Genomic DNA, 21567 nt, shown 5'->3' on the forward strand with positions numbered 1-21567 from the left:
TTATGTTTCTGACTTAACAGTTCCTTGATGGTTTTGGTAAAATTCATCTAGAAATCCATCTGGGCTCCATGCCTTTTAGAATTTTGTTGGTGTTAAGGGCAGGAAATCTTTGGGAACTTTGACAAATGTTTCTATGTTCATTGACCTTTAAAGATTTTATACCACTTTTGAGTCAGTTTAGTCATGTTTTCCTAGAAAATCATCCATTTCATCTAAATTTGAAAATTAATTGATATAAAATATATGTGTACTCTCTTAGCACCTTTTAAATCTTTTTTTTTTTTTTTTAATAGGGCCTCTCCTGCAACATATGGACGTTCCCAAGCTAGGGGTCAAATTGGAGCTGCAGCTGCGGGCCTTCGCCACAGCCACAGCAATGCCAGATCCAAGTCACATCTGCGACCTACACTGCAGTTCAGAGCAACACCAGATCCTTAATCCACTGAGTGGGGCCAGGGATCAAACCCACATCTTCATGAATACTAGTCAGGTTTGTGACCACTGAGCCACAACGGGAACTCCACCATCTTTTAAATCTTGTCTTTATCTTCTTTTTAATCTCTTCTTATTCCTAACATTGCATATTTATATTTTCTCTTTTTAGTTCTTATTCAGACACGCTAGAGGCTTGTCTATTTTCTCAGTCTTTTCAGAGAACTAAATCATTTATTTATTCTATAATTTTTGTTACTGTTTTATTTTCCTTCCAGATTCATTTAGTATCTACTTAATTTCTTCCTCTTTTTTGTGAAATTTCTTTTATTCTTTTCGTAACTTCCAGAATTAGGTGCTTAGGTTTTCTTAACATTTTTAGAATTATAAAGTCAGTATAGACCCCTTATAGAAAATTTGTACAGTGTAAAATTTATAAAGCAGGAAAAGAAGGACTTGTTTAATGTATATTTTAAAATATTTTTTTGCGGGGGGGGGGGTCTTTTGTCTTTTTTAGGGCCATACCCATGGAATATGGAGGTTCCCTGGCTAAGGCCCCAATCAGAGCTGTAGCCTCCAGCCTACACCACAGTCACAGCAACACCAGATCCAAGCTGTGTCTACAACCTACACCACACCCACGGCAACACTAGAGCCTTAACTCACTGAGCGAGGCCAGGGATCAAACCCTCATTCTCATGGATACTAGTTGGGTGCATTAACCACTGAGCCACGATGGGAACTCCTAAAATCTTACATATAAAAATGCCCCTTGCTTTTATCAGTTAACACTGTAAATACTTTCTCATGTTGTTAAAAAGGAAACCTAAAAAGCTTTTTTTAATGGCTGTAGAATATGACTTCCTGTATGATAAAACATGATTTATTTAGTCCCCTAATTTTAGACATTGACATTACTTCCAGTTTTTTATACCATAAATTATATTACAGAGAACACCTTTGTGATTACATTTTTGTATGTCAGAGTAATTCCTAAGATGGATTGCTGGAAGTAGGTCAAAGATATGAACCTTTAAAATCTTCTAAAAACATATCACCAAATTGCTTTCCAGAAAAATTACACAAGTTTACATTCTCAAGTAAAATAGTTTTTTCCTCACCTATCCTCATTGGCACTGAGTATTGTAATTTTCTTTAATCTTTGCTAATTAGACATTTAAACTCTGTAGCATTCTAGGAGACCAAAAGTTACGTGTGAAGTCCACCTGCAGAGACTAACTTTTGGCATGTTTGTAGTTTCTCTAGCTTTCTTCCCACTGCCCAGCATGTTCCCAGACTGCCTTCTCGCTGTCCACTCAGCATTGCTTAAAGAATGCAGGATTACTTCCTAAATAAATATCCCTCAAACCAAGGACAAGTGACTTCTGAATTTTCCATACCTTTACTCCTTCTCTGCGACAGTTTGCTGAGCTGGAAAGAGTCACTTATAAAACCGGGTGGGTAGGCCGAAGTCAGCAGTGGGCTTCAGAACTAATGGCCAATCCAAGCTATATTTTTGAAAGGATAGATTCTGGTCCATTCTCAACCCCGACAATGAATCTTAGATTGTTGCCTATCTTCCTGGAACCATCAGGCTAACTGAATTTCAAAGTCTCAAATGGAAGAATATTGAAATAAGACGGAGGTCAGACTCTTAGATTCGTAGGCAGTCTAACAGGGCTTCTTTTTGATTGCTGTGCTTGTTTATGATTTACTGAAATACACACCCCCACCTCAGCCCCAAGAAAGTCAGCATCTTCATTTGATTGCCAGTCTGGGTGTCTTATCTCTTCCGCATTATTAACCAGATCTATGACCTAACATGAGTCACATATTTTTTTCTGGGCTTCAGTTTCTGTATCTGTGAAAGTAATTGAACTAAAGATTTTAGCCTATCTAACTTAAAATTCATGTGGTTCTGTAAGACTTCATAGGAGCTGAAATTGAAATGAATGAAATGAGAAAACTATTTCTGAGAATGTAGAATTATCCCCTTGGAGAAATAGTACAAAATCTTTTATGATGTTATATAATTGGAAATAACTTATAAGTCACTTTTACGAGGAGTTAATCCAGGTTTTAAGTGAATTTTAGGATGAGCTGTTACTTATGCTTCATTATTCACTAAGGGAAAGGGAGGACAATGGGCGGCCATTGCTAATCCTTTCAAGACAGCAACATGGGCAGTCCTTATGGGACTCACCCCCAGAGCCTCCTCTGGTGCCACTGTCAAAAATAATGAATTGTTAGTCAGACCCACGATGACATCTCTTAGTCTCATTACAGTAGGAAGCCAGGCACTGGGTACATAATTATTTTGTCTTTTAAAGCAAGTTGACGCTCTGTTTATCAAAGACTGAATTTGCACAGTTCAGTTTCTAGACTTTCCTATATTTTGAGGTTCCCAAGCTGCTCTAAAACAAAACCCCTTTTAGGGATTTCAAGAAAGACACCCTGTGAAATGTTCATCAGAAACATATCACAATCTCCTCTCTCCATGCAGGGTTGGGGCGTCAGACACATCACATTTGTGGACAATGCCAAGATCTCCTATTCCAACCCTGTGAGGCAGCCGCTGTATGAATTTGAAGATTGCCTGGTGGGTGGTAAGCCCAAGGCCCTGGCAGCAGCAGACCGCCTCCAGAAAATATTCCCCGGAGTGGTACGTTGATGCTGTTTGGGAACATCGGAGGTTTTGTCCTGGGTCTTTCAGTGTTTAAGTCTTGGGGAATGAGGCCTGTGGTTTTGGTGACAGAGAGTCAGACCCCTGTCACTTACTGCCAGGCTCTCATGTGGCTGAACCTCTGTTTTCTCATCTCAGAGATGGGAAGTAAAAGAATGAAACCAAAGTCTCTTGTATTATTGTGAAAATAAAACAAAGAATCCATGAAAAATTGCTTTATAACTTGCAACGTATCATCTGAGTTTAAGTTGAAGAATTTGGGGTATGCTTATTTTTAGATACTTCCATGTTCCAAAGGGATTTATGGTGGCTCAGATGCAGGATATTATTTTCCTTCATCACCAGAATACTTGATGGTTGGTACAGGTTTATGAAATAAAATTGCATGTAGGTCTGCAGAAGAAAGATCTGGCTAAATGTTAGCTTTTCACTCTAGCTGCTTGTTTTTGGTTTTCATAGTTTACTTGAAAAACACCAGGTAATAAGAGGCAAGTCGTTCAGCTCATTTGATTCAGAATCTTGCCAGTGTTATTGAAGTCATCTAGCAAAAAAGATTCTGCATCTTGCATGCTTAATCAATTTATGTGACAGAGGTGAGGTTAGGTGTCTCCCAAGCATCTGCTTGTGCTTAAAGTGCCACAGGAGGCTCTCAGCCCTGGCTAAAAAAAGCCTGCTTTCTCGAAGTTTCTCTGTCTAGTCGCTCAGCATTAGATTCACTCATTTTAACAGTCTTTGCTTTATAGCAACTTTGACTGTTTGGTCCCTGTCACCAGTGTCCCAGAGGAACGTCATTGATTTGGTTTAATTCAGCAGTGATGATTGAGCACCCACTGTGTTCCCAGCCAGGTTCTGGATGCCAAAAGAAATAAGGATAAGCTGCACCCCCTCATTGAGGAGCCATGTTAGGTTTCTGCTGTGACAACATTGCACATCACACATTCCCAGCATCCAGGTGGCTCATGGTCATGCACATTCGTTTCATGCTCACAGGTCTGGAGGTTCGCTGTGGCTTGGCTCCTGGGCTGGGCTGGACCCAAGCTTCCAGTCAGGTTCTGGTCTACTCTATATATCATCAGCTCAAAATCTAGGCTCAGGGAGCACCAGCCACCTGGTCCTAATCTTTTCACGGTAGAAGGTGGAAGAGTAAAGGGATGGATGAGATTTACCATTCCTGTACCTCTTAAAGTCTCGGCTTGGTAATGGCCCTGTGCAAGGCCCGCTGTCTCCACTGCCAGAGCAAGTCACAGGGCCCCCCTTAGTCAGTGGGGTGACCTGGTCATTATGCCCTACCTCCCTAATGCGTGGTCCTGCAAAGTCTTGTGGCAAAGGCCATGGATGTGTAGTTCTTTCAGAGGGAGGCAGTGCATCATTAGGAAAAATAATCCAGCCTATTCCAGATAGTATTATGAACTCCCCTTGGGGCCCGGACAGACCTGGTCTTGAATCCGAGCTCTGCCATTTATTTGTTGCCTGATACTTTTGCTTGCCCAAATCCTAGCCATGGTCTATGACCCAGTGCAACTCCTCCTATTTATTTGCTCATTTATTCTATTACTTATTCATTCCTTGCATGTTTATTTAAGGCCTACTGTGTGCTGGGGAACAAGGCAGACCAAAAGTCCCCTCACCCTCATGAGTCTAGTGGGGGACACAGTCAATAACAACTAATTTTACAAACAGTTACAATTATAATAAGTGCACAAAGGAAACGCTCAGATGCCGTGAACATGTTTAATAGGTAGGCCTGACCTCAACCAGACTCCCTTGAAGAAGCAAAGTACTGAAGCATGGGTGGCAGTTAGCTGGACCAAGACAGGCAGAACTGTCTGTGCAGACGCCTGAGGTAGGAAGCAGCATGGGGCTTCCATGGCCTGAAAGAAGCCCGGGCTGCTGAAGCATAGAGGAAGACAGATGTGGAACTAGAGCGTAAGCAAGGTCCAGATCATGCTGGCATTAGAGATCAAGTTTAGCTTTTCTTGAAAACATCAGCCCAGCAGGGTCAAACCTTTTCCTCAGGATTTATGTCATGTTACTCCTTTTTCCCTATTAGATTTTTCAGTCCTTACCCCCAGGAGTCAGGTCTCTTATACTTGTATCCTTCCTGCCTTATAAGCAGTGATAGATAACACAGAACCCATCTAAGTATGTCATCAAATCTGTGAAAAGTACTTGTGAAACTGCTTCACTTGTTAGTTAGCCAGGCTTACATGATTTTCTTTGTATGTTCAATTTAGTGTAATTTTTTTCCCTTTTTTCATTCAACAAATATTTATTCATCACCTCCCTTACTAGGCCATGGACAGAAGGCTAGTCTGCTACATATACCATGCCTAATCCTTGGGTTGAATTACTTGAATAGGAAAAAAAAAAACAAAACCTGACCTTTAATAAATAACTATTTGAGGTCACTATTTTCTCCTCAAAGGTAAGGCAATAAATTATAAGTTGATAGAGCCATATTGGAGGTTTTCAAATCCAGCCCTGGACATCTGCATCCAACCCTGATGAGTAACTGATGCTGGACTAGACTCCTACCATGATGTACCTCACAATTGTGCATCTGGGTAAATGCAACAGAATGCCTCTGCAGACAGTGAATGGTAGGCAGTGAAGGCTGTGGTCTCAGGCAGAAGGGAAAGAATATTTGTCTCAAGTTATCACATGGAGACACTTTTTAACCATGTCACAGCCCTGGGGAGCCCAAGGAGATGGTGTTGGTTTTGAGGAGCTGAGGAAGAGATCAGAGTTCAGAGCAACTCAGGTGGCTGGAACTTGTAGGACAGAGTATTGTGGGAACTACGCAGAGAGGAGTTCCAGAAACCCATCTCGGCAGCACCTTAAGGCTTTGACCGAATGTCAAGTTGCACCTCCTCGGGGCAGGACTCTGTAATCCTGGGAGAAAGCACCTGCATCCTGTAAGCAGGATGGAGATTCCAAAGCTTCTAGAGCCTGGGAGGCATTGGAGTCCCAACTGCCCACTGACTTCTCTGGGCCTGTTGGTAACACTCCAGTAAGACTGTAGAACTAAACCTAAGGGCTAAGACTAGAACGCTTCTAGGAGAAAGCAGCCTGGTGATCTTGTGATGGGTTCTTAGGACCCTGGAAATTGTGATCATGAGTGAAAAAAAAACAGATAAATTAGGCTTCATCAAAATTTGAAATTTCTGCTTCTCTGGTAAGAGAGGGAAAAGGCTGGCCAAAGCTGAAACCAGTCACCATACTTAGGTTTGGCAAACAGCTTGTATCCAGAATATATATGCAGCTCCTGCCATTCAATAGTAAGAAAGCAGACAGACCATTTTTCTTAAAGGGAGCAAAAACTTGGACTGACACTGCTTCATAGTGAAGGGTCTGTCAGTGGCCAGTGAACACATGTCATGTTCAACATCAGCAGTGATCAGGGAGTATAAATTAGAGCCATATCACTACACACCCACTAAAATGGCTAAAAATTTAAAAGACTGACAATGCTAAGTGTTGTCAAGGTGGGGAGCAACCAGAACTCTCATATCTGGGGGTAGGAAATAGTGGGGGTTGATTGGGAAGGGGTACGAGAATGTGTTCTGGGGTAACGGTCTACACCTTGAGAGGTGCATGTAGTGGATAATCTGCAGTTTGTCAGAACACATTGAACTGTACATGTGAGATCTGTGACCTTCCCTTGCTGTAAATTATACCTGCTCTGGCTATACATTTGAATCAGAAGAGTTTTGGAAAATATTGATATCTGGGCACATTCTCAGAGATTCCAGTTTAGACAGTCTGGGGCAAAGCCTGGGAATTAGGCATTTTTAAAAGCCTTTAGGTGGTTCTGATGTGCAGCCAAGATTGAAAACTACTGTGTTGAAACTTGCTGAGTTCCAGCCTCAGATTTAACAGTCTAAATGGTAGGCTAAGATTCAGTCCTCTGTCCGCTTGCTGGCTGGAGTTTTAGCAAGCCGAGATTCATTTAGCTTAGCCAAGTAGATGTGGGTGAGGATCTGAATTATTCAAAAGGTCAGAATTGGTATTGAGTAGTTATGCTTTAATCTTAGTATCATTAAAATACCCCAGTAATAGCTTTTTGGATCGAGCAACCATCATTTAAAACATTTGTCAGTTGTGATAAGACAGTAAGGTATTCTTCTTCTTAATATTACAGTGGTTATTGCTTTTGCCCTGTTTATTACAGGATTTGGTAGTGGCCGGTGCACAGTACTTAATGAATGAATGAATGAATGAGGTCCTGAGTTGTCTTTGTGGTGTTGTCATTGTTTAAATGGACTTGTTTTGAACCTTTCTTCTTTCTGAAGTCCTTTCTGCCTGATGTCCTTTCCTGATTTGCTTGCAGTTTTTTTTCCCTTCATTCTTTTTGAAATTTCGCTGTTGTTACTATTGTCCCTTTCTTGAATTCCAGATAATAGGTTTAAAGTTGAAGAAAATAGCTACAATCTATAAAATAGATTTTCCTTTGTAAAAGGACCTACTTAATCTGCCCCTGAGCTATTTTTCTAGTAGGTGAGAGGTTTTGGCAAATGACTGAAAAAAGCTGATGTTTTCACACACTGTCCTGTGGCCACTGCTATGCAGGGGATTTAGGAGGCAGTTTGTGGTTCTAGAACACTTTCTTTTCTGTGGAAAGTTAATGTCCCTGGCTTCATTGGCACTCATATGTGGCTACTGTTCATCTGCCAGGACACTAATGGAGCCAACAGGGGACAAATGGTAAATTGCAGAGCTATTCTAACCCCAGGAAAAGCCCTGAGTCCCCGCACTTGAAGAAAATCCAGGTTGCTGGGCAGTGTCTACTTTTGGATGGGAAATGAAGCTTCCCTTTGGTACCATGCTCTGCCCTCTCCCTCTCCCTCTCCCCCAATCCTGCCCCCAGACAAATATCTGCACCCTCCTAAGTCAGTTTGCTGGTTAATGTTAGCACGTAGAGTTTTTGGGGGTTTGAGGCTCTTTGTTGTTGTTGTTGTTGTTAAGGCATATACCCCTAAGAAGATTAACACAAGACTCTTAGGCATTCTAATCTTATGTGAGTTTATTAAATCAAGTTAATTTTGTCCTCACATCCCACCCATTTGCAGGTGTTCTACACGAAGGAAGTGGAGGGGAGGGCAGTTTGGGAACAGGTGGGGACAGACAGCCTGGCTGGATGGAGGAACTGGAGCAGGCAGAGAGCCTTCTGAGGATGTTTCTTGGCCTCAGATCATAGGAAAAAGCCAAAGAAACAGTTTTCTCCAGTGTCTGCCTTTCCTCACATGGCAAGTGCACCACGGCCACTTTGAAACCAGCATCCACATGTCTCTGCTGCTCCTCGGGACCCCTGGGGTAGCAGGACAGGGTAGTCTAGGTGCAGAGGTGAAGAAGGGGGAGGGCACAGGCAGCAAAGATGGGGCAGCATGGTCGTGCCCAGAGAGCTGTCAAGTTGTAGGTGACGTGTGTCCTTGTGGCCACGTGTGTGCTTCAGGTGTCCCTCCCTCTGCTGTTTCCCCAGAATGCCAGAGGGTTCAACATGAGCATCCCCATGCCGGGACACCCTGTCAACTCCTCCAGCATCACCCTGGAGCAGGCCCGCAGGGATGTGGAGCAGCTGGAGCAGCTCATCGAAAGCCATGACGTCGTGTTCCTGTTGATGGACACCAGGGAGAGTCGGTGGCTGCCTGCTGTCATCGCTGCCAGCAAGAGAAAGGTAGGGCGTGGGTCCTGCAGTTCCCATCCCTGGCTGGGACTTGGTTCACCATCACCCTAGAAGGGGGAGTGTCCCCAGCCCGCCCCCTCCGGAGAAGAGGTGTGCCAGAGGGCTTCCACTGCAGACTGTCTCTGCCTCACACACCATCATCCAACATGAGTTCACTTTTCGTAACAACCTTTTAAGATACTTTACACTAGAAGGAGACTCTGCTTTTACCAACAGTAGCTTCTAGAATTTGATGACACTCATATCCAAACACTTATAAATCTATTTTTAAAGGGACCAAATATGAAGTTAGCCATGGCTTAACATATGTAAGTGTCTATCAGTGTTCCTTGGTGGCTCAGCAGGTTGAGGATCTGGAGCTGTCACTGCCATGGCTTGGGTCACTGCTGTGGCGCACGTTTGATCCCTGGCCTGAGAACTTCTGTGTACTGTGGTCACAACCAAAAACATAAAGTGTTAACTCTAGTCTTTTATTTTTTGACACTCACAGCTGGTCATCAATGCTGCGTTGGGATTTGACACGTTTGTTGTCATGAGACATGGCCTGAAGAAACCTAAGCAGCAGGGAGCTGGGGACCTGTGTCCCAGCAACCCTGTGACATCTGCTGACCTCCTGGGCTCATCACTTTTTGCCAACATCCCTGGCTACAAACTTGGCTGCTATTTCTGCAATGATGTCGTGGCCCCAGGAGATGTAAGTGGACTTCTTTGAGGTTCCAGATATTTCTTACAACTGTCTTGCCCACTAGGGTGGAGAGACCCAATACTTGCCTTTTTAACTGTGTATTACCTTTTAACAAAGGGAAAAATTCTCCTGTTTGCAGGGTGGCATTGTCCTTCTGTGAGCCTTGATTGTCATCATCAACCAATACAGCTGTTCCTTGTTCTCCAGTGTAAACCCAGTCACAACTATTTTTATGGAAAACTTGGCAAGGAAACTGCAGGCTAGATGGGTCCCTGACAGCACTCAGCACTGTCTGCTGTGCATATCTTAGTGAAGAGGGTGTTAAATGGGAGTCTGAAGGCCCAGCCTTTAGTCTAGGTTTGGACACTGGCTCACAGTGTCATTCAGAATCAATCTCTTGGCTCCCTATGATTCTGCACAGTGGACCTGAGGACCATAAAGTTGTTGGATTTAGCAAGTCAAAATACGGGATTCATGGCTAACTTTGAATTTCAGTAAATAGTGAAAAATATTTTAGTATAACTACGTCTCATGCAATATTCAAGACATGTTTGTGCTAAAAAAAAAAAAAAAAAAGTTTTTTAAAATTCAGATTTAACCCAGTATCTTGTATCTTACCTGCTAACCCCAGTAAGGAAGGGAGGGGTACTTTCACTGACTGCTCACAGTACAAGGTCGAATGTGAAGGTGCTGTGAAGAGCAAGCCCCACACTGTTCCAGTGTAAGGTTCTATGGTCTTAATACTGCCTCGCAAGCAGGGTCAGTCAGTAGGAGTGGCCTTGTGTCAGAACAGGCAGGTGTTTCTAGTAAAACAAAGCAGAGGTGTTCATCCCTCCCTTCCATTTTCCCCTTCTTTTAAAACTTGTTCCTGAGCAATTCATACCACTTTTGGGTGACTGGCTTTTGTGTCTTCCCAGTATTTTTAAGAAAAAAAAAAAAAAGATAAATATCTGCCTGTGTGAAGAAGGGTGGCTTTAGCTCCATCATGGGTTATAATATCCAGCTGGCCCTGTTGTTTCCTGATTACCAACATGAGGGACCAAGGGTCAGTTGCAGTTAAGTCACATCTGTTCATAAGGCACAATTTTCAGAGTTAAAATGATCCCTAACAACCCCTTAGATTTGCCTGGAGTTGACAGGTAAGAACTTCTTGTGTTGAACTAATGAAGGCTTGTGTTTGGAGCCGCGTGGTAGCATAAGTTCTTGTCCTTAAGCCCAGGGGTGATGAGATGCACACGGTGTGGGCGGCACGTAGGGACAGAGGGCCGCAGGATGGCTCATCGTTCCTCCTGCCCCACATGCGCTCTGAGGCTCTAGCGCAGTCAGAACAGCGGGGCGGGATCATTTTTTCTGTTCAAATGTTACTCCTGTCTGTGTCTCTGACTCCCAGCTAACAAGCACAGTAGAGTTGAGTCACTTAAAAACACGCATTATGCAACTCCTGTTTGGGGCAGCTAGGCCCCTAATCTTTCATTTGTTTATAAATGCTAGTCATTTTTAGTGTATGACTGCATTTAGTCACCTAACTTGTATACTTCATTTTTCTTGGTACTTGCAAGAAATGATATTATGTGAGGCCGACCGGTCTTTGCCAACAGAGCGACTGGCTCTGTGGTGGAGCTTTATCGTGGAGAGAGTCATGCTTTAGATGGCTAGAGCTGGGTAGGATGGAGCTATGAGTGCACAACAGTGACTGTTTCTCTGTAGTCCACCAGAGACCGGACCTTGGACCAGCAGTGCACTGTGAGTCGTCCAGGACTGGCCATGATTGCAGGAGCCCTGGCAGTGGAATTGATGGTTTCTGTTTTGCAGCATCCGGAAGGGTAAGTTTGCTGGTTAGAGGTGGGTGTTTAAACAAAGAAAGCTTTCGTGTCTCCCTTGGCCTTTTCTCAGTCTGACTCTTCTGAGAATCTTTTTTCTCTTCCCAGCCTCAAAAAAACCCAAGATTTTTAAAAGCCTGCTCTGATTCCTTGGCCTAGAAAACTTGTCATATAATCTTTAGGGCTGTATCTCTGTATCCTTCTGGAATTGGACTATCCCATAGTTAATTGGTAATCAGTGATAAGGAAGGATGAAAATTTTGGTAGAGGCCTTAAGGACCTTCATGCTTTATTCTGTTAAGCCCTGATCTCCTTAGCCCTGAGCATTTGTAAGGCAGTACCTGAATCACATCGGGTAGAAATTGCATTTGGCTGTATGTAACAGAGATCCATCTTCATCGGCTTAGCCAAATGAGTGGGGCTTTATTTTTCTCTTGCAGCAAAAAGCTCAGAGGCAGACAGTTCAGGGCTGGTACAAGGGCTCCCACATGTCATCAGGAACTCTAGTTCCTTTTCTTTCACTCAGCGACTTTAGCTTTCTTCTTTATGTTTGTCACCTCGTGGTCACAAGACGACTGCTCTGCCTTCAGTGCTGCTTCTGTGTTAGAGAAGAATTAACCAAAGGATGAAAGTTGTGCTCCGCTGCAGCTGCCCCCTTTTAAAGAGCTCTCCTGGAGAACTTACCCATTGATTCTAAAAGTCTTAATGCACATGACCTTGCACTGTTAACTGCAAGGAAGGCGGAGAAATGTAGTTCTTTGGGTGGACACATTGCCTCTCTGACAAAACTGTGATGAAATAGAAGTGAGAATGGATGTTCGGCAGGCCACCAGGAGAATCTGCACACTCTTTTTTTGAAATTCTGTATGTATTTTCAACCCCAAGAGATATTATTGTTATATAATTGACAGTCATTTCATTTTGCTGATATTTTCTTTTTTGTTGCTTTTTATCTCTTTCTATATCCTTGGGCCTCCATTCAAGGGCATTTTCCTTCTCCCTGAAGAATACCCTTTATTATTCCTTTAGAAATGCTAGTGGCAAAGATATTTCAGTTTTTTCTTTGTCTGAAAGTGTCTTTGTTTTATCTTTATGTTTGAAAGATATTTTTGCTGTGTACAGAATTCTGGATTGCTGGTAATTTTCCTTGAGCAAGTTGAGACTATAGTCCTATTGTCCCTGGCTGCCTTCATCTTCCTTGAGAAGTAAGGTGTTTATCTCATTGCTGCTCTTTTGATATAATTTGTTTTTCTCCCTTTTCCTCTACCCTCAGTTGCTTTTATGATTTTCTCATTGTCTTTGGTTTTCAGAAGTTGGAAATATATACCTAATTCTGTCTTTATTATTCTACACCTATTTCTGTATTTATTCTGATTGTGCTTTCTAGTGCTTCTTGAATCCATGGCTTGCTGCGTTTTTTTTACCCATTGTGGAAAATTTTCAGCCATTATCTTCTAAAGCATTGCTTCTGCCCCTTTCTTGATTCTTTCCTTCTGAGTCTCCAGTTGCTTGTTAGAATTAGCCTGTGCTCTTTTCTGTATTTTCCATCATTTTGTCTTTCCTTGTTTCAGTCCAGTGATTTTTTTCTGGCTTATCTTCCAGTTTACTACTTCTTTCTTCTTCTTCCTCTTCCTCCTCCTCCTCCTCTTCCTTTTTTTTTTTTTTTTTTTTAAGGGCCACACCTGCGATGTTTTGAAGTTTCCTGGCCAGGGGTCAAATTGGAGCTGCAACTGCTAGGCTACACCGCAGCTTGCGGCAACAACAGATCTTTAATCCATTGCCAGGAATCAAACCCGTATCCTCATGGATACTAGTTGGGTTCTTAACCCACTGAGCTGCAATGAGAACTCCTTCTTTTTCTTTTTTGTCTATTTGTTAAACCATTTATTGAGTTTTATTTTGCTTATTTATTTCGGCCACAGCTGTGGCATGCAGAAGTTCCTGGGCCAGGGATTGAACCTAGGCCACGGCAATGAACTAAGCCACAGTGACAATGCCAGATCCTTAACCTACTGAGCCACCAGAGAATTCCCAATTGAGTTTTAAATTTCATTATTGTATGTTTCCTTTCTAGAATTTCCATCTGATCTTATTTTATACATTTTTTTCTTCTTTGCTGAAATTGTGATTTTGGTTCTCTTCATTCTTTGAAAACATTTAATCATGTTTTTCTTTTAAGTCCTTATCAGATATGCCCTTTAATGAAATTTCCTGAGTCCGTTCCTACTGTTTTTATTGACTTTTTATTATGTATTATAGCCTCATATATCTGTTTTTTTAAATAAAACCTTTTTATTGCAGAACAAACATATATATGAAAGAAAATAACATTCACACATGTATAATCTGTGTGTATATATATTTGTATATATATATATGAATTCCCTTTTATGCACCATCCAGCTTCAACAATTACCAACACATAGCTAGTCATCATTTATCTGTACTTCTGTCCACGTTTTTTTCCTCTGCCCACTGACTTTTTTCCCCCCAATGACTTATTTTAAAGTAGTTCCAAGGCATAGCATTTCACTCATAAAATGCCTATTTTTAGTATGTATCTTTACTATTTCTACTTATAAAAACAAATAAAAAGCAATTCCCAATATTATCACATATCCCATTGTTATTTAAATTCCCTTAATTCCTTGCATCTACTTGGCTATATTTGATTGTGCAGTGGACAGTATATGTGAAAAATTACAGGAATGCTATGATTTACATTTCTTTCTGGCAAACTGCTTGGCCAGTGGACTACTGATACTGAACCCAAGTTCACTCTCCTTGCTGTATGACAGGCCAAGAAATTCAAAGATGAGTTGTTGGGACAAGGAATAATGACTAATCAGAAAGCCAGCAGACTGAGAAGATGGCAGACTAGTGCCTCAAAAAACTGTCCTGCCTCAGTCCGAATTCAGGCTCCTTTTATACTGAGAAAGGGAAGGGGAAGCAGCCACCGGTCACTCACTAACAATCACTTGTTTGGGGGAGGGCTCAGTGCAATGCTGACCAGTGGCTGAGCAGGGCCACTAATGGTCACTTGCTTACAACTCCCCACTGTCAATGTCCATTCCACAATCTTGTGGGGAAGGGGGCTGTGATGGGCAGTGGGGTGATCATGAGATGGAACTGATCAGTCTTGGGCCCGGAATATTAACACAATTCGTTTTATCTACAACCATTTAAACTTGATGAAATTCTTTCTACAAGGAAATTCTAACCACAATGGCTTATCCTTTTTAAAGAGCCACCTTACATCTTCTATGGGTTCACAACCTTATTGCTCTCCAGGCTTCTTAGCTGTTGGGTCATTTTCTGATGTCAGTGGGGCTACTTTGACCTGAGTGTGATGAACCCGTGGCTTTATTCCAACTAACCTGACAGATGAGTGCGTGGTAATACCACGTGTGGTCCTGTCCACCTTGCTGTCAGCTGGTGCTTAGACCCTTCTTCTCTCCATGTTTTAAGGAGGACTCGGTCTCCAGGTCAGAAAGGATGTCCAGTTACCTCAGTTGGATAAGCACACTTTGGTCCATGAAGCTGCCTCCACTGGTGAGCAGTTCCACATCCAGCTCAGCCAAGGGCTGGTCCATCAAGTCTGGTCCGCTAGAGCACGCCAGCTCCATGATGTGCAGGCCATTCTGCTCTGGGGATTGGGCAGCATCAATCAGGAGCAGTGTGGCTGGATTCAGGGCTTTTTGTAGATCTCTGTGGGAAAGAGCTCTGCCTCCTTTTCTGGGGCATCCTTGAGTGCCATATATAGGCTCAGAGTGTTCTCTGGTGGGATCCTGATGTTAAATTCTTCTGGCAAAAAAGTTAATGGAGCATTTAATTTACAAAGGAGATCTTGGCCCAGAAGAGGGATTGGACACCCTGGCATATATAAGAAAGTTAGGGGATGAGGTCCCCTAACTGGCTCTAGAGGCTGTAAGAAAGAACAGCTTTATACTTTTCCAGAAACTCCCATAACCAGGATGGATTGGGATGTCTTGTATATCACCTTAGTCTTTACCAGAGTATGTTGCACCCGTATCTGTCAGGAAGTCAATCAAGTTGTCCCCCATTGTCAGTTACCTGGGGCTCCTGTGGGGAAATTGGAATTTGGCCCCTCAAGTCCAAGAGAGCCACCAGACCTCATCATTCCTTATCAGAGTCTTCCTCTCTTCCTACGATGTAAGAGGCTCCCATCTTTATGGATATTTGTCTTATTCTTTAGCTAAGACACTTTTTCCCAGTACCCTTCCTCCTTAAAGGAAGCGCACTGTCCCTCCCCAGTGGTGGCTTACCTCTCTTCAGGTTGCTTGGCTTCCAGGAAACCAATGCTGCTGCAGAAAAGTGGCATTCCGTGTTGCAGCCTCTGGATTCTGACGTTGTTCCCTGTTGTTGAACACTTGAAAAGCAACATCTACCACCTGAGAATGATTCATTCCAAATGTGCCATCTAACTTTTGTAATTTCCTTTTTATATCTGGGACACTTTGCCCAATGAAAGTCCTGTTTACCATTCTTACATTTTGGGGGGCCTCAGGGTCTACATTAGTGTAGCACCTATAAGCTTGATAAATTCTTTCTAGAATCTCTGATGGATCCTACTTGGGTTTTTGGTGTATCTTCTGAATTTTGTTTAAGCCCTTTTGCCTAGGTAGCCCTTTTGAAGACCCACTAAGATACACTTCCTATATTGCTGTAGGTGTGGATATCTCCATTATTGGCATCCCATTCAGGCTCAGCAGTGGGAACTGCCAGGTTTGCTTCAGGGGTTCCATCTGGATCTGCTAGATGGAGATGTGTGTGTTCTTCCTCTTTAGTCTTGTCAGTGACCATCCTCCTTTCCTCCCCAGTAAGCATCATGTTTGTAAGAGTGTGAATGTCCACCCAAGAGAGATGGTGAGTGGCAAAGATAGAAGGGAAGAGTTCACTCATACAGAGGGGGCTCCTCTTGGTAAGCTGGGTTATGGTTTCCAGTTAAACAAATCTGAAGTTGAGAATGGCTTGTGCATCCATAGAAACCCAGCTGGTTGGCCATTTTTCATTAAGGCCTCCTAAGGGAAACTGTCCTGCTGCGGAAGTGGCTCCCAGTCCAAATTTGCCACCCTGTCAGGTCTTAAATGTGACAGCAAGCAGGGCTCCTGTACTCTGGGGGTTAACCTCCTAGTTGATCCCCATAAGAAGGGGAAACAAGAGGGTAAATCTGCTGGTGGCATGGGAGCAGTTGGAACAACAGCTGGTGCAGCCTGCTCAGCTAATGGGGGCATTGGGTTGGCTGGAGGCGGGGGTTAAGGTTTGAAATAGCATGTCTTCACTCTCATTTTCTCCCTCTCCCTCTTACAGAACAGGTTTTTCCCTTGGTTTTCCTTATAGACCACTGTACTGTAAGGTGGCAGCCCTCTAACTTCTTTTCCTCCTGATGGAATAGCATAAAATGCTTCTATACATGGAATCTCATCTTTTTTTACCTGCTCATTCGCAAAACAGTTCTAATTGCAAGATTGTATAATAGTTAAGTGAGCCATTCAAGGGCCATTTCTCTCCTGATCCTAATACATACTGGGACCACACACCCATTGCAATAGGGTACCATCTTTTTCCTAGTCTTATGCCCACAGATGTATTTTGTGCAATTGTTTAAGGGTTTTCCTTAGGGACAGGTGGAGTATTGCCAACATTTTTAAGTTCAAGAACAGCAAAACACAAAAAGCACAAACAAATTCCAATACCAAAGACACAGATTCCATCATGGCTGAATGAAAAACAAAAGCAAATGAACTGGCTCACAAATCAAATCAGGTAGAGTCCAACAACAGTTCCCCTCTCCAGCAAGATACCCCAATCAAATGCAAAACAAATTGGCTTTTCCTTTAAAGGAAAAGCCCGGGTTGAGAGGTGAGATGGTTCCCAGTTATACACACTGGAGCGACTTACCCTACTGTATGGAGCCCATCAGCTCCCATATGTCACTTCCTTCCTCCAACTGCTAAGTGCTAGGACAGCTGGAGCTGCTTCAGATAATTTTGAAGGACATATCTTCAGGACAAATGGTCCTGGCAGCTGCTAGGGCCTATCCAGATATTCCCCAACTGGGACTGGCTGGCCAAAGCAGCAAGGCTTTTGGCTTGTCTCACCAAAATTGATACTGAACCCAAGTTCCCTCTGCTCACTTCACGACAGGCCAGTAAGTTTGGAGACCAGTTTTTGGGTCAAGGAATAATGACTTTAATTGGAAATCTAGCAGACTGAGAAGATGGCAGACCAGGGTCTCAAAAAAACATCTTGCCTCAGTCCAAATTTGAATTCTGGCTCCTTTTATACTGAGAAAGGGGAAGGAGAGGGACCAAAGGTCACTCACAAACTGTCACCTGCTTGGGGGAAGGGCTCACTACAATGCTGACCAATGGCTGAGCAGGACCACTAATTGTCACTTGCTTACACTACCGTCTTAGAATATCTTATTTAATCAGGGCTTGTCTATTTCATTTTCTTTCTTTCTTTTTTTTTTTTTTTTTTTTTTTTTTGGTCTTTTTTCCTTTTCTAGGGCTGCTCTTGCGGCATATGGAGGTTCCCAGGCTAGGGGTCTAATCGGAGCTGCAGCTGCTGGCCTATGCCAGAGCCACAGCAACGCGGGATCCAAGCCGCGTCTACAACCTACACCACAGCTCATGGCAATGCCAGATTCTTAACCCACTGTGCAAGGCCAGGGAGCGAACCCTCAACCTCATGGTTCCTAGTCGGATTCATTAACCACTGTGCCATGATGGGAACTCCAGGGCTTGTCTATTTCTGTTTCACTCTTAATCTGAGCATCTAGCCCTTCATGATCCCATCTGAAATCCTGGGGGATTTTCCATGGTTTCTTCTTGTTGACAGACCTCAAACTCTGGATTTTCCCATCAGCCTCATGAATCAGCATCACTGCTCAGCTTCTGATCCTGCCCTGCTTTTGGAGATGGGCGATCACTTTATGGGTGAAACTTCCCTTGCAAATGCCTGGCTTACCTCCATGGGCCTCCCTCCTCACAGACCTTGGCTCTGCAATTCTCCCCTACCTTGGTAGCTCTCTGATGCTTTCAAACAAAGGTTTTTATACTCTGTCTTGCTTTTCTATTTGTTCTCAGTGGGAACGTTGGTCCTTAATTACCGTCTAGTCCACCAGTGCCACACCAGTTTTTTTTTTTCCCCTTTTACAGCTGCACCTGCGGCATATGGAAGTTCCCAGGCTAGGGGCCTATGCCATAGCCACAGCAACACTGAATCCAAGCTGCATCTGCAACCTGAGCCACATCTGGGACCTGTGCCGTAGCTTCTGGTGACGCCGGATCCTTAACCCACTGAGCAAGGCCAGGGATCAAACCCATATCCTCACAGACATGATTTCATGTTCTTAACTCACTGAAGCTCAATGGGAACTCCTGCCACACCAATTACAAAAATATTTTTAAATTTATTAAGTACTTCTAGTGTTAGGCTTGCATGTGCGGCAAGGAAAGGAGTAGGCTGATGTGTTTTGTTTCAACTTGACCTTGGGCCTTTCAATGGTCTATATGTTTAATATGTTTTGTGTTACAGATACAAAAATGAGCACAAATGTGGTCTAGACACCCCATCTTATCCAAGCAAGGAGAAGATCCTACTTTATGACTTATGAACAATAGAAGTAATAGATCTCATAATAAATAAAAGTGAGACAAAAATTAAATTAATTGAAAAACTAGTAATTAAAAAAGAAAGGAAGAAAAGAACAAGAAAAATTAATAAAGATTCTTTCATGGATTCATCATTCATCTGATGTCTTATAGTGAGATTAGACTAGAGTCAAACAGATGTACACCTGACCGTGTGACAGAAACACTGTAATTTATCTGATTTTCAGCACTTACATAGTGCTTACATTGTGCTAGGCATTATTCTAAGCACTTTATAAATAGTAACTGATTTAATCCTCATAGCAAATGTATTAGGAATGAACTATTATCAGTCCCATCTTTGATGGGGAAATTGAGGCATAGCAAGGATAAGGAAGTTGTTGACATTCACAAAGCTGGAAAGTAGTAAAGTTGGGAGTTAGTTCAGCCCACTCTGGCTCCAAGCTCTGTTTTTAATCATTCTGCTATGCTCATTGTAATACAGGCAGGAGGGAATTGAATTTTCAAAAGTCTTACTTTTCCAATTCTCAGAAATCAACATGATTATTCTATTTACTCTATGACTCAGAGTTCTTCACAGTTGAAAAGTTGGCCTCTGTACAATGTTGGTAGCATACGTCACTAGTGTAGATGCTTCACAGTTAAATGAAGAGAAGCAGCTCTTTTGTCTTTCTCTCATCTTTGTCATCCCCCTTGGCTGTCCCTGGCACCTATGTTTATTGTGGTCCCTGACAGGAAGCATTTGGGATAAAGTCTTTCAGCGCCAACCCGACTCCTTCACACTGATCCCTCTGTCTACCACATTTGCCTTGGTCACAGGCTAAAATCAGGGCCTGTGTCGCATCTCTTCCGTGACATAAGTAAGCATCTCACCATTGTTTGGGATGGACTATGTTCATTCTGCCCAATACATTCCTCACTTTTCCTTCCCCCCACCCCCAGCCCCATTGTGATAGCATTTACATAACCTCAAGAAGTCAAGGTTGGAAGGTTTTCTATTTCAAAATATCAATTCAACAATGTACTTTGGTGTTTTACAGGGCTGTCTCAGAGTAGGGAAATTAATACTTTTTTGGTTTATCATTTGCCAGACGTTGTACTTGACAATTTCTCTAACTTATTACTAATTCATTCTTCACAACTGTCTTATTTCTATTTCATAGATGATGGACCTGAAGCACAGAGAAATTAAGCAACTTGCCTGTAGTCACAAGCTCTGGTCTTTCTGACTCTAAAACACAGGCTTTTTTTTGTTGTTGTTGTTAAAACTATTCTTCTGCTTCCCCCCTCCCACCCCTGGAAAATTAGGGTTTTTTCCCTAGCTTATGGTGCCTAGCAAGGGGCTTTTCAGTAATCCTTATAAATCTTTTTTTTTTTTTTGGTCTTTTCTGTTTTTTTTTTTTTTAGGGCTGCACCTGCGGCATATGGAGGTTCACAGGCTAGGGGTCCATTTGGAGCTACAGCTGCCAGCCTACACGAGAGCCACAGCAATGCAGGATCCAAGCCGCATCTGTGACCTATACCACAGCTCACGGCAATACCAGATCCTTAACGCACAGAGCAAGACCAGGGATCGAACCCGCAACCTCATGGTTGCTAGTCGGATTCGTTTCTCCTGCGCCATGGCGGGAACTCCTATCCTTATAAATCTTACATAGGCCTCCTCTAGATCATCCTCATAGGAGTTAGGCATAAACTTTCATGAAATGAGCAGCTCTAATTGTTTACTCTTCTCAGGGGCTACGCCATTGCCAGCAGCAGCGACGACCGCATGAATGAGCCTCCGACCTCCCTCGGGCTCGTGCCTCACCAGGTCAGTGGTTGGACGTGAAATCTCAGTTTGGGACCCAATCCCAGTGGTGCCCTGGGAGAGTATTTGGGGTCACTACCATGCTGTCCTCCCAGCCCACTCTTCTTCACCCTACTTATCCTCCAGCTGCTCTGGAATTTCAGTGGGAATTCCTTAGGACCAGCTGGAGGGTATCCCATCCTGCAGGATGGTGACAAGAAGAAATCATGAACAAGCAGCGTGTCCCAAGGTCTTTGGTGCATTTGGCACATTGACTGAGGCCTCATAATGGAGTAGAAAAAAAGAACAGACTTTGGGATCAGCCAGATGGCAGCATAAATCCTAGCCTTGCAGTTATTAAATGCCCTTCCTTGGCCAAGTCACCAAACTTCTCTCAGTTTTCTTGTCTGTAAGGTGGAGGCCAGAATACGGATCTCAGGTGGTCAGTGCCAGGGTTAGAGATGATATGCAGAAAGGTATGTCACAGCTGTCAGTAAATGATGCTGATACTTTTGTTGCTGTTTTTTGTTATTAAGCATTGACTCCTTAGCCAAACAGAACCCTTAATGGCCATGCCTGGGAAGACCATTAGAAGTGTACAGCATCACCAGAAAGAGGGGAATCTTCAGAAAAAGAATCTGAAGCATCATAAGGAAGGTCCATCCCATAGAGACTGAAAGAGAAAAAAAGTGGTGGAGTGAAAATTTTAAATTTGTGTTGCTTTTTCACTAGTTTTGTTGGTTTTGTTTGTTTTGTTTTGTTTCCCCTTTGGTGGTGGTGGTAGGGAGGGTTCCTGGGGTTGTTTTTTTGTTTTGTTTTGTTTTGTTTTTGGTTG

General features: G+C 42.9%; 1 protein-coding gene across 47 annotated transcripts in view; it reads left to right on the top strand.

The window, feature by feature from the left end:
- ATG7 (autophagy related 7) overlaps window positions 1-21567 on the top strand; it is a 279358-nt gene that overhangs the window by 62944 nt on the left and 194847 nt on the right. For 46 of the 47 annotated variants that reach the window (XR_014822342.1, XR_014822339.1, XR_014822340.1 and 43 more), the window contains 5 exon segments: window positions 2936-3094; window positions 8595-8789; window positions 9289-9492; window positions 11191-11306; window positions 20681-20756. Coding sequence is in view for 39 of the 47 variants with exons in the window: in XM_084986716.1 (XP_084842842.1) it covers window positions 2936-3094; window positions 8595-8789; window positions 9289-9492; window positions 11191-11306; window positions 20681-20756 (750 nt within the window). In the remaining 8 variants the exon portion in view is untranslated. 47 annotated transcript variants of the gene reach the window in all.

The sequence above is a fragment of the Sus scrofa genome, chromosome 13 (genome assembly GCF_054392235.1).
Source record: "Sus scrofa isolate SSC_HxYL_T2T_F1_AM1 chromosome 13, Sscrofa_HxYL_maternal_Yorkshire_Landrace_v2.0, whole genome shotgun sequence".
Taxonomy (NCBI): Eukaryota; Metazoa; Chordata; class Mammalia; order Artiodactyla; family Suidae; genus Sus; species Sus scrofa.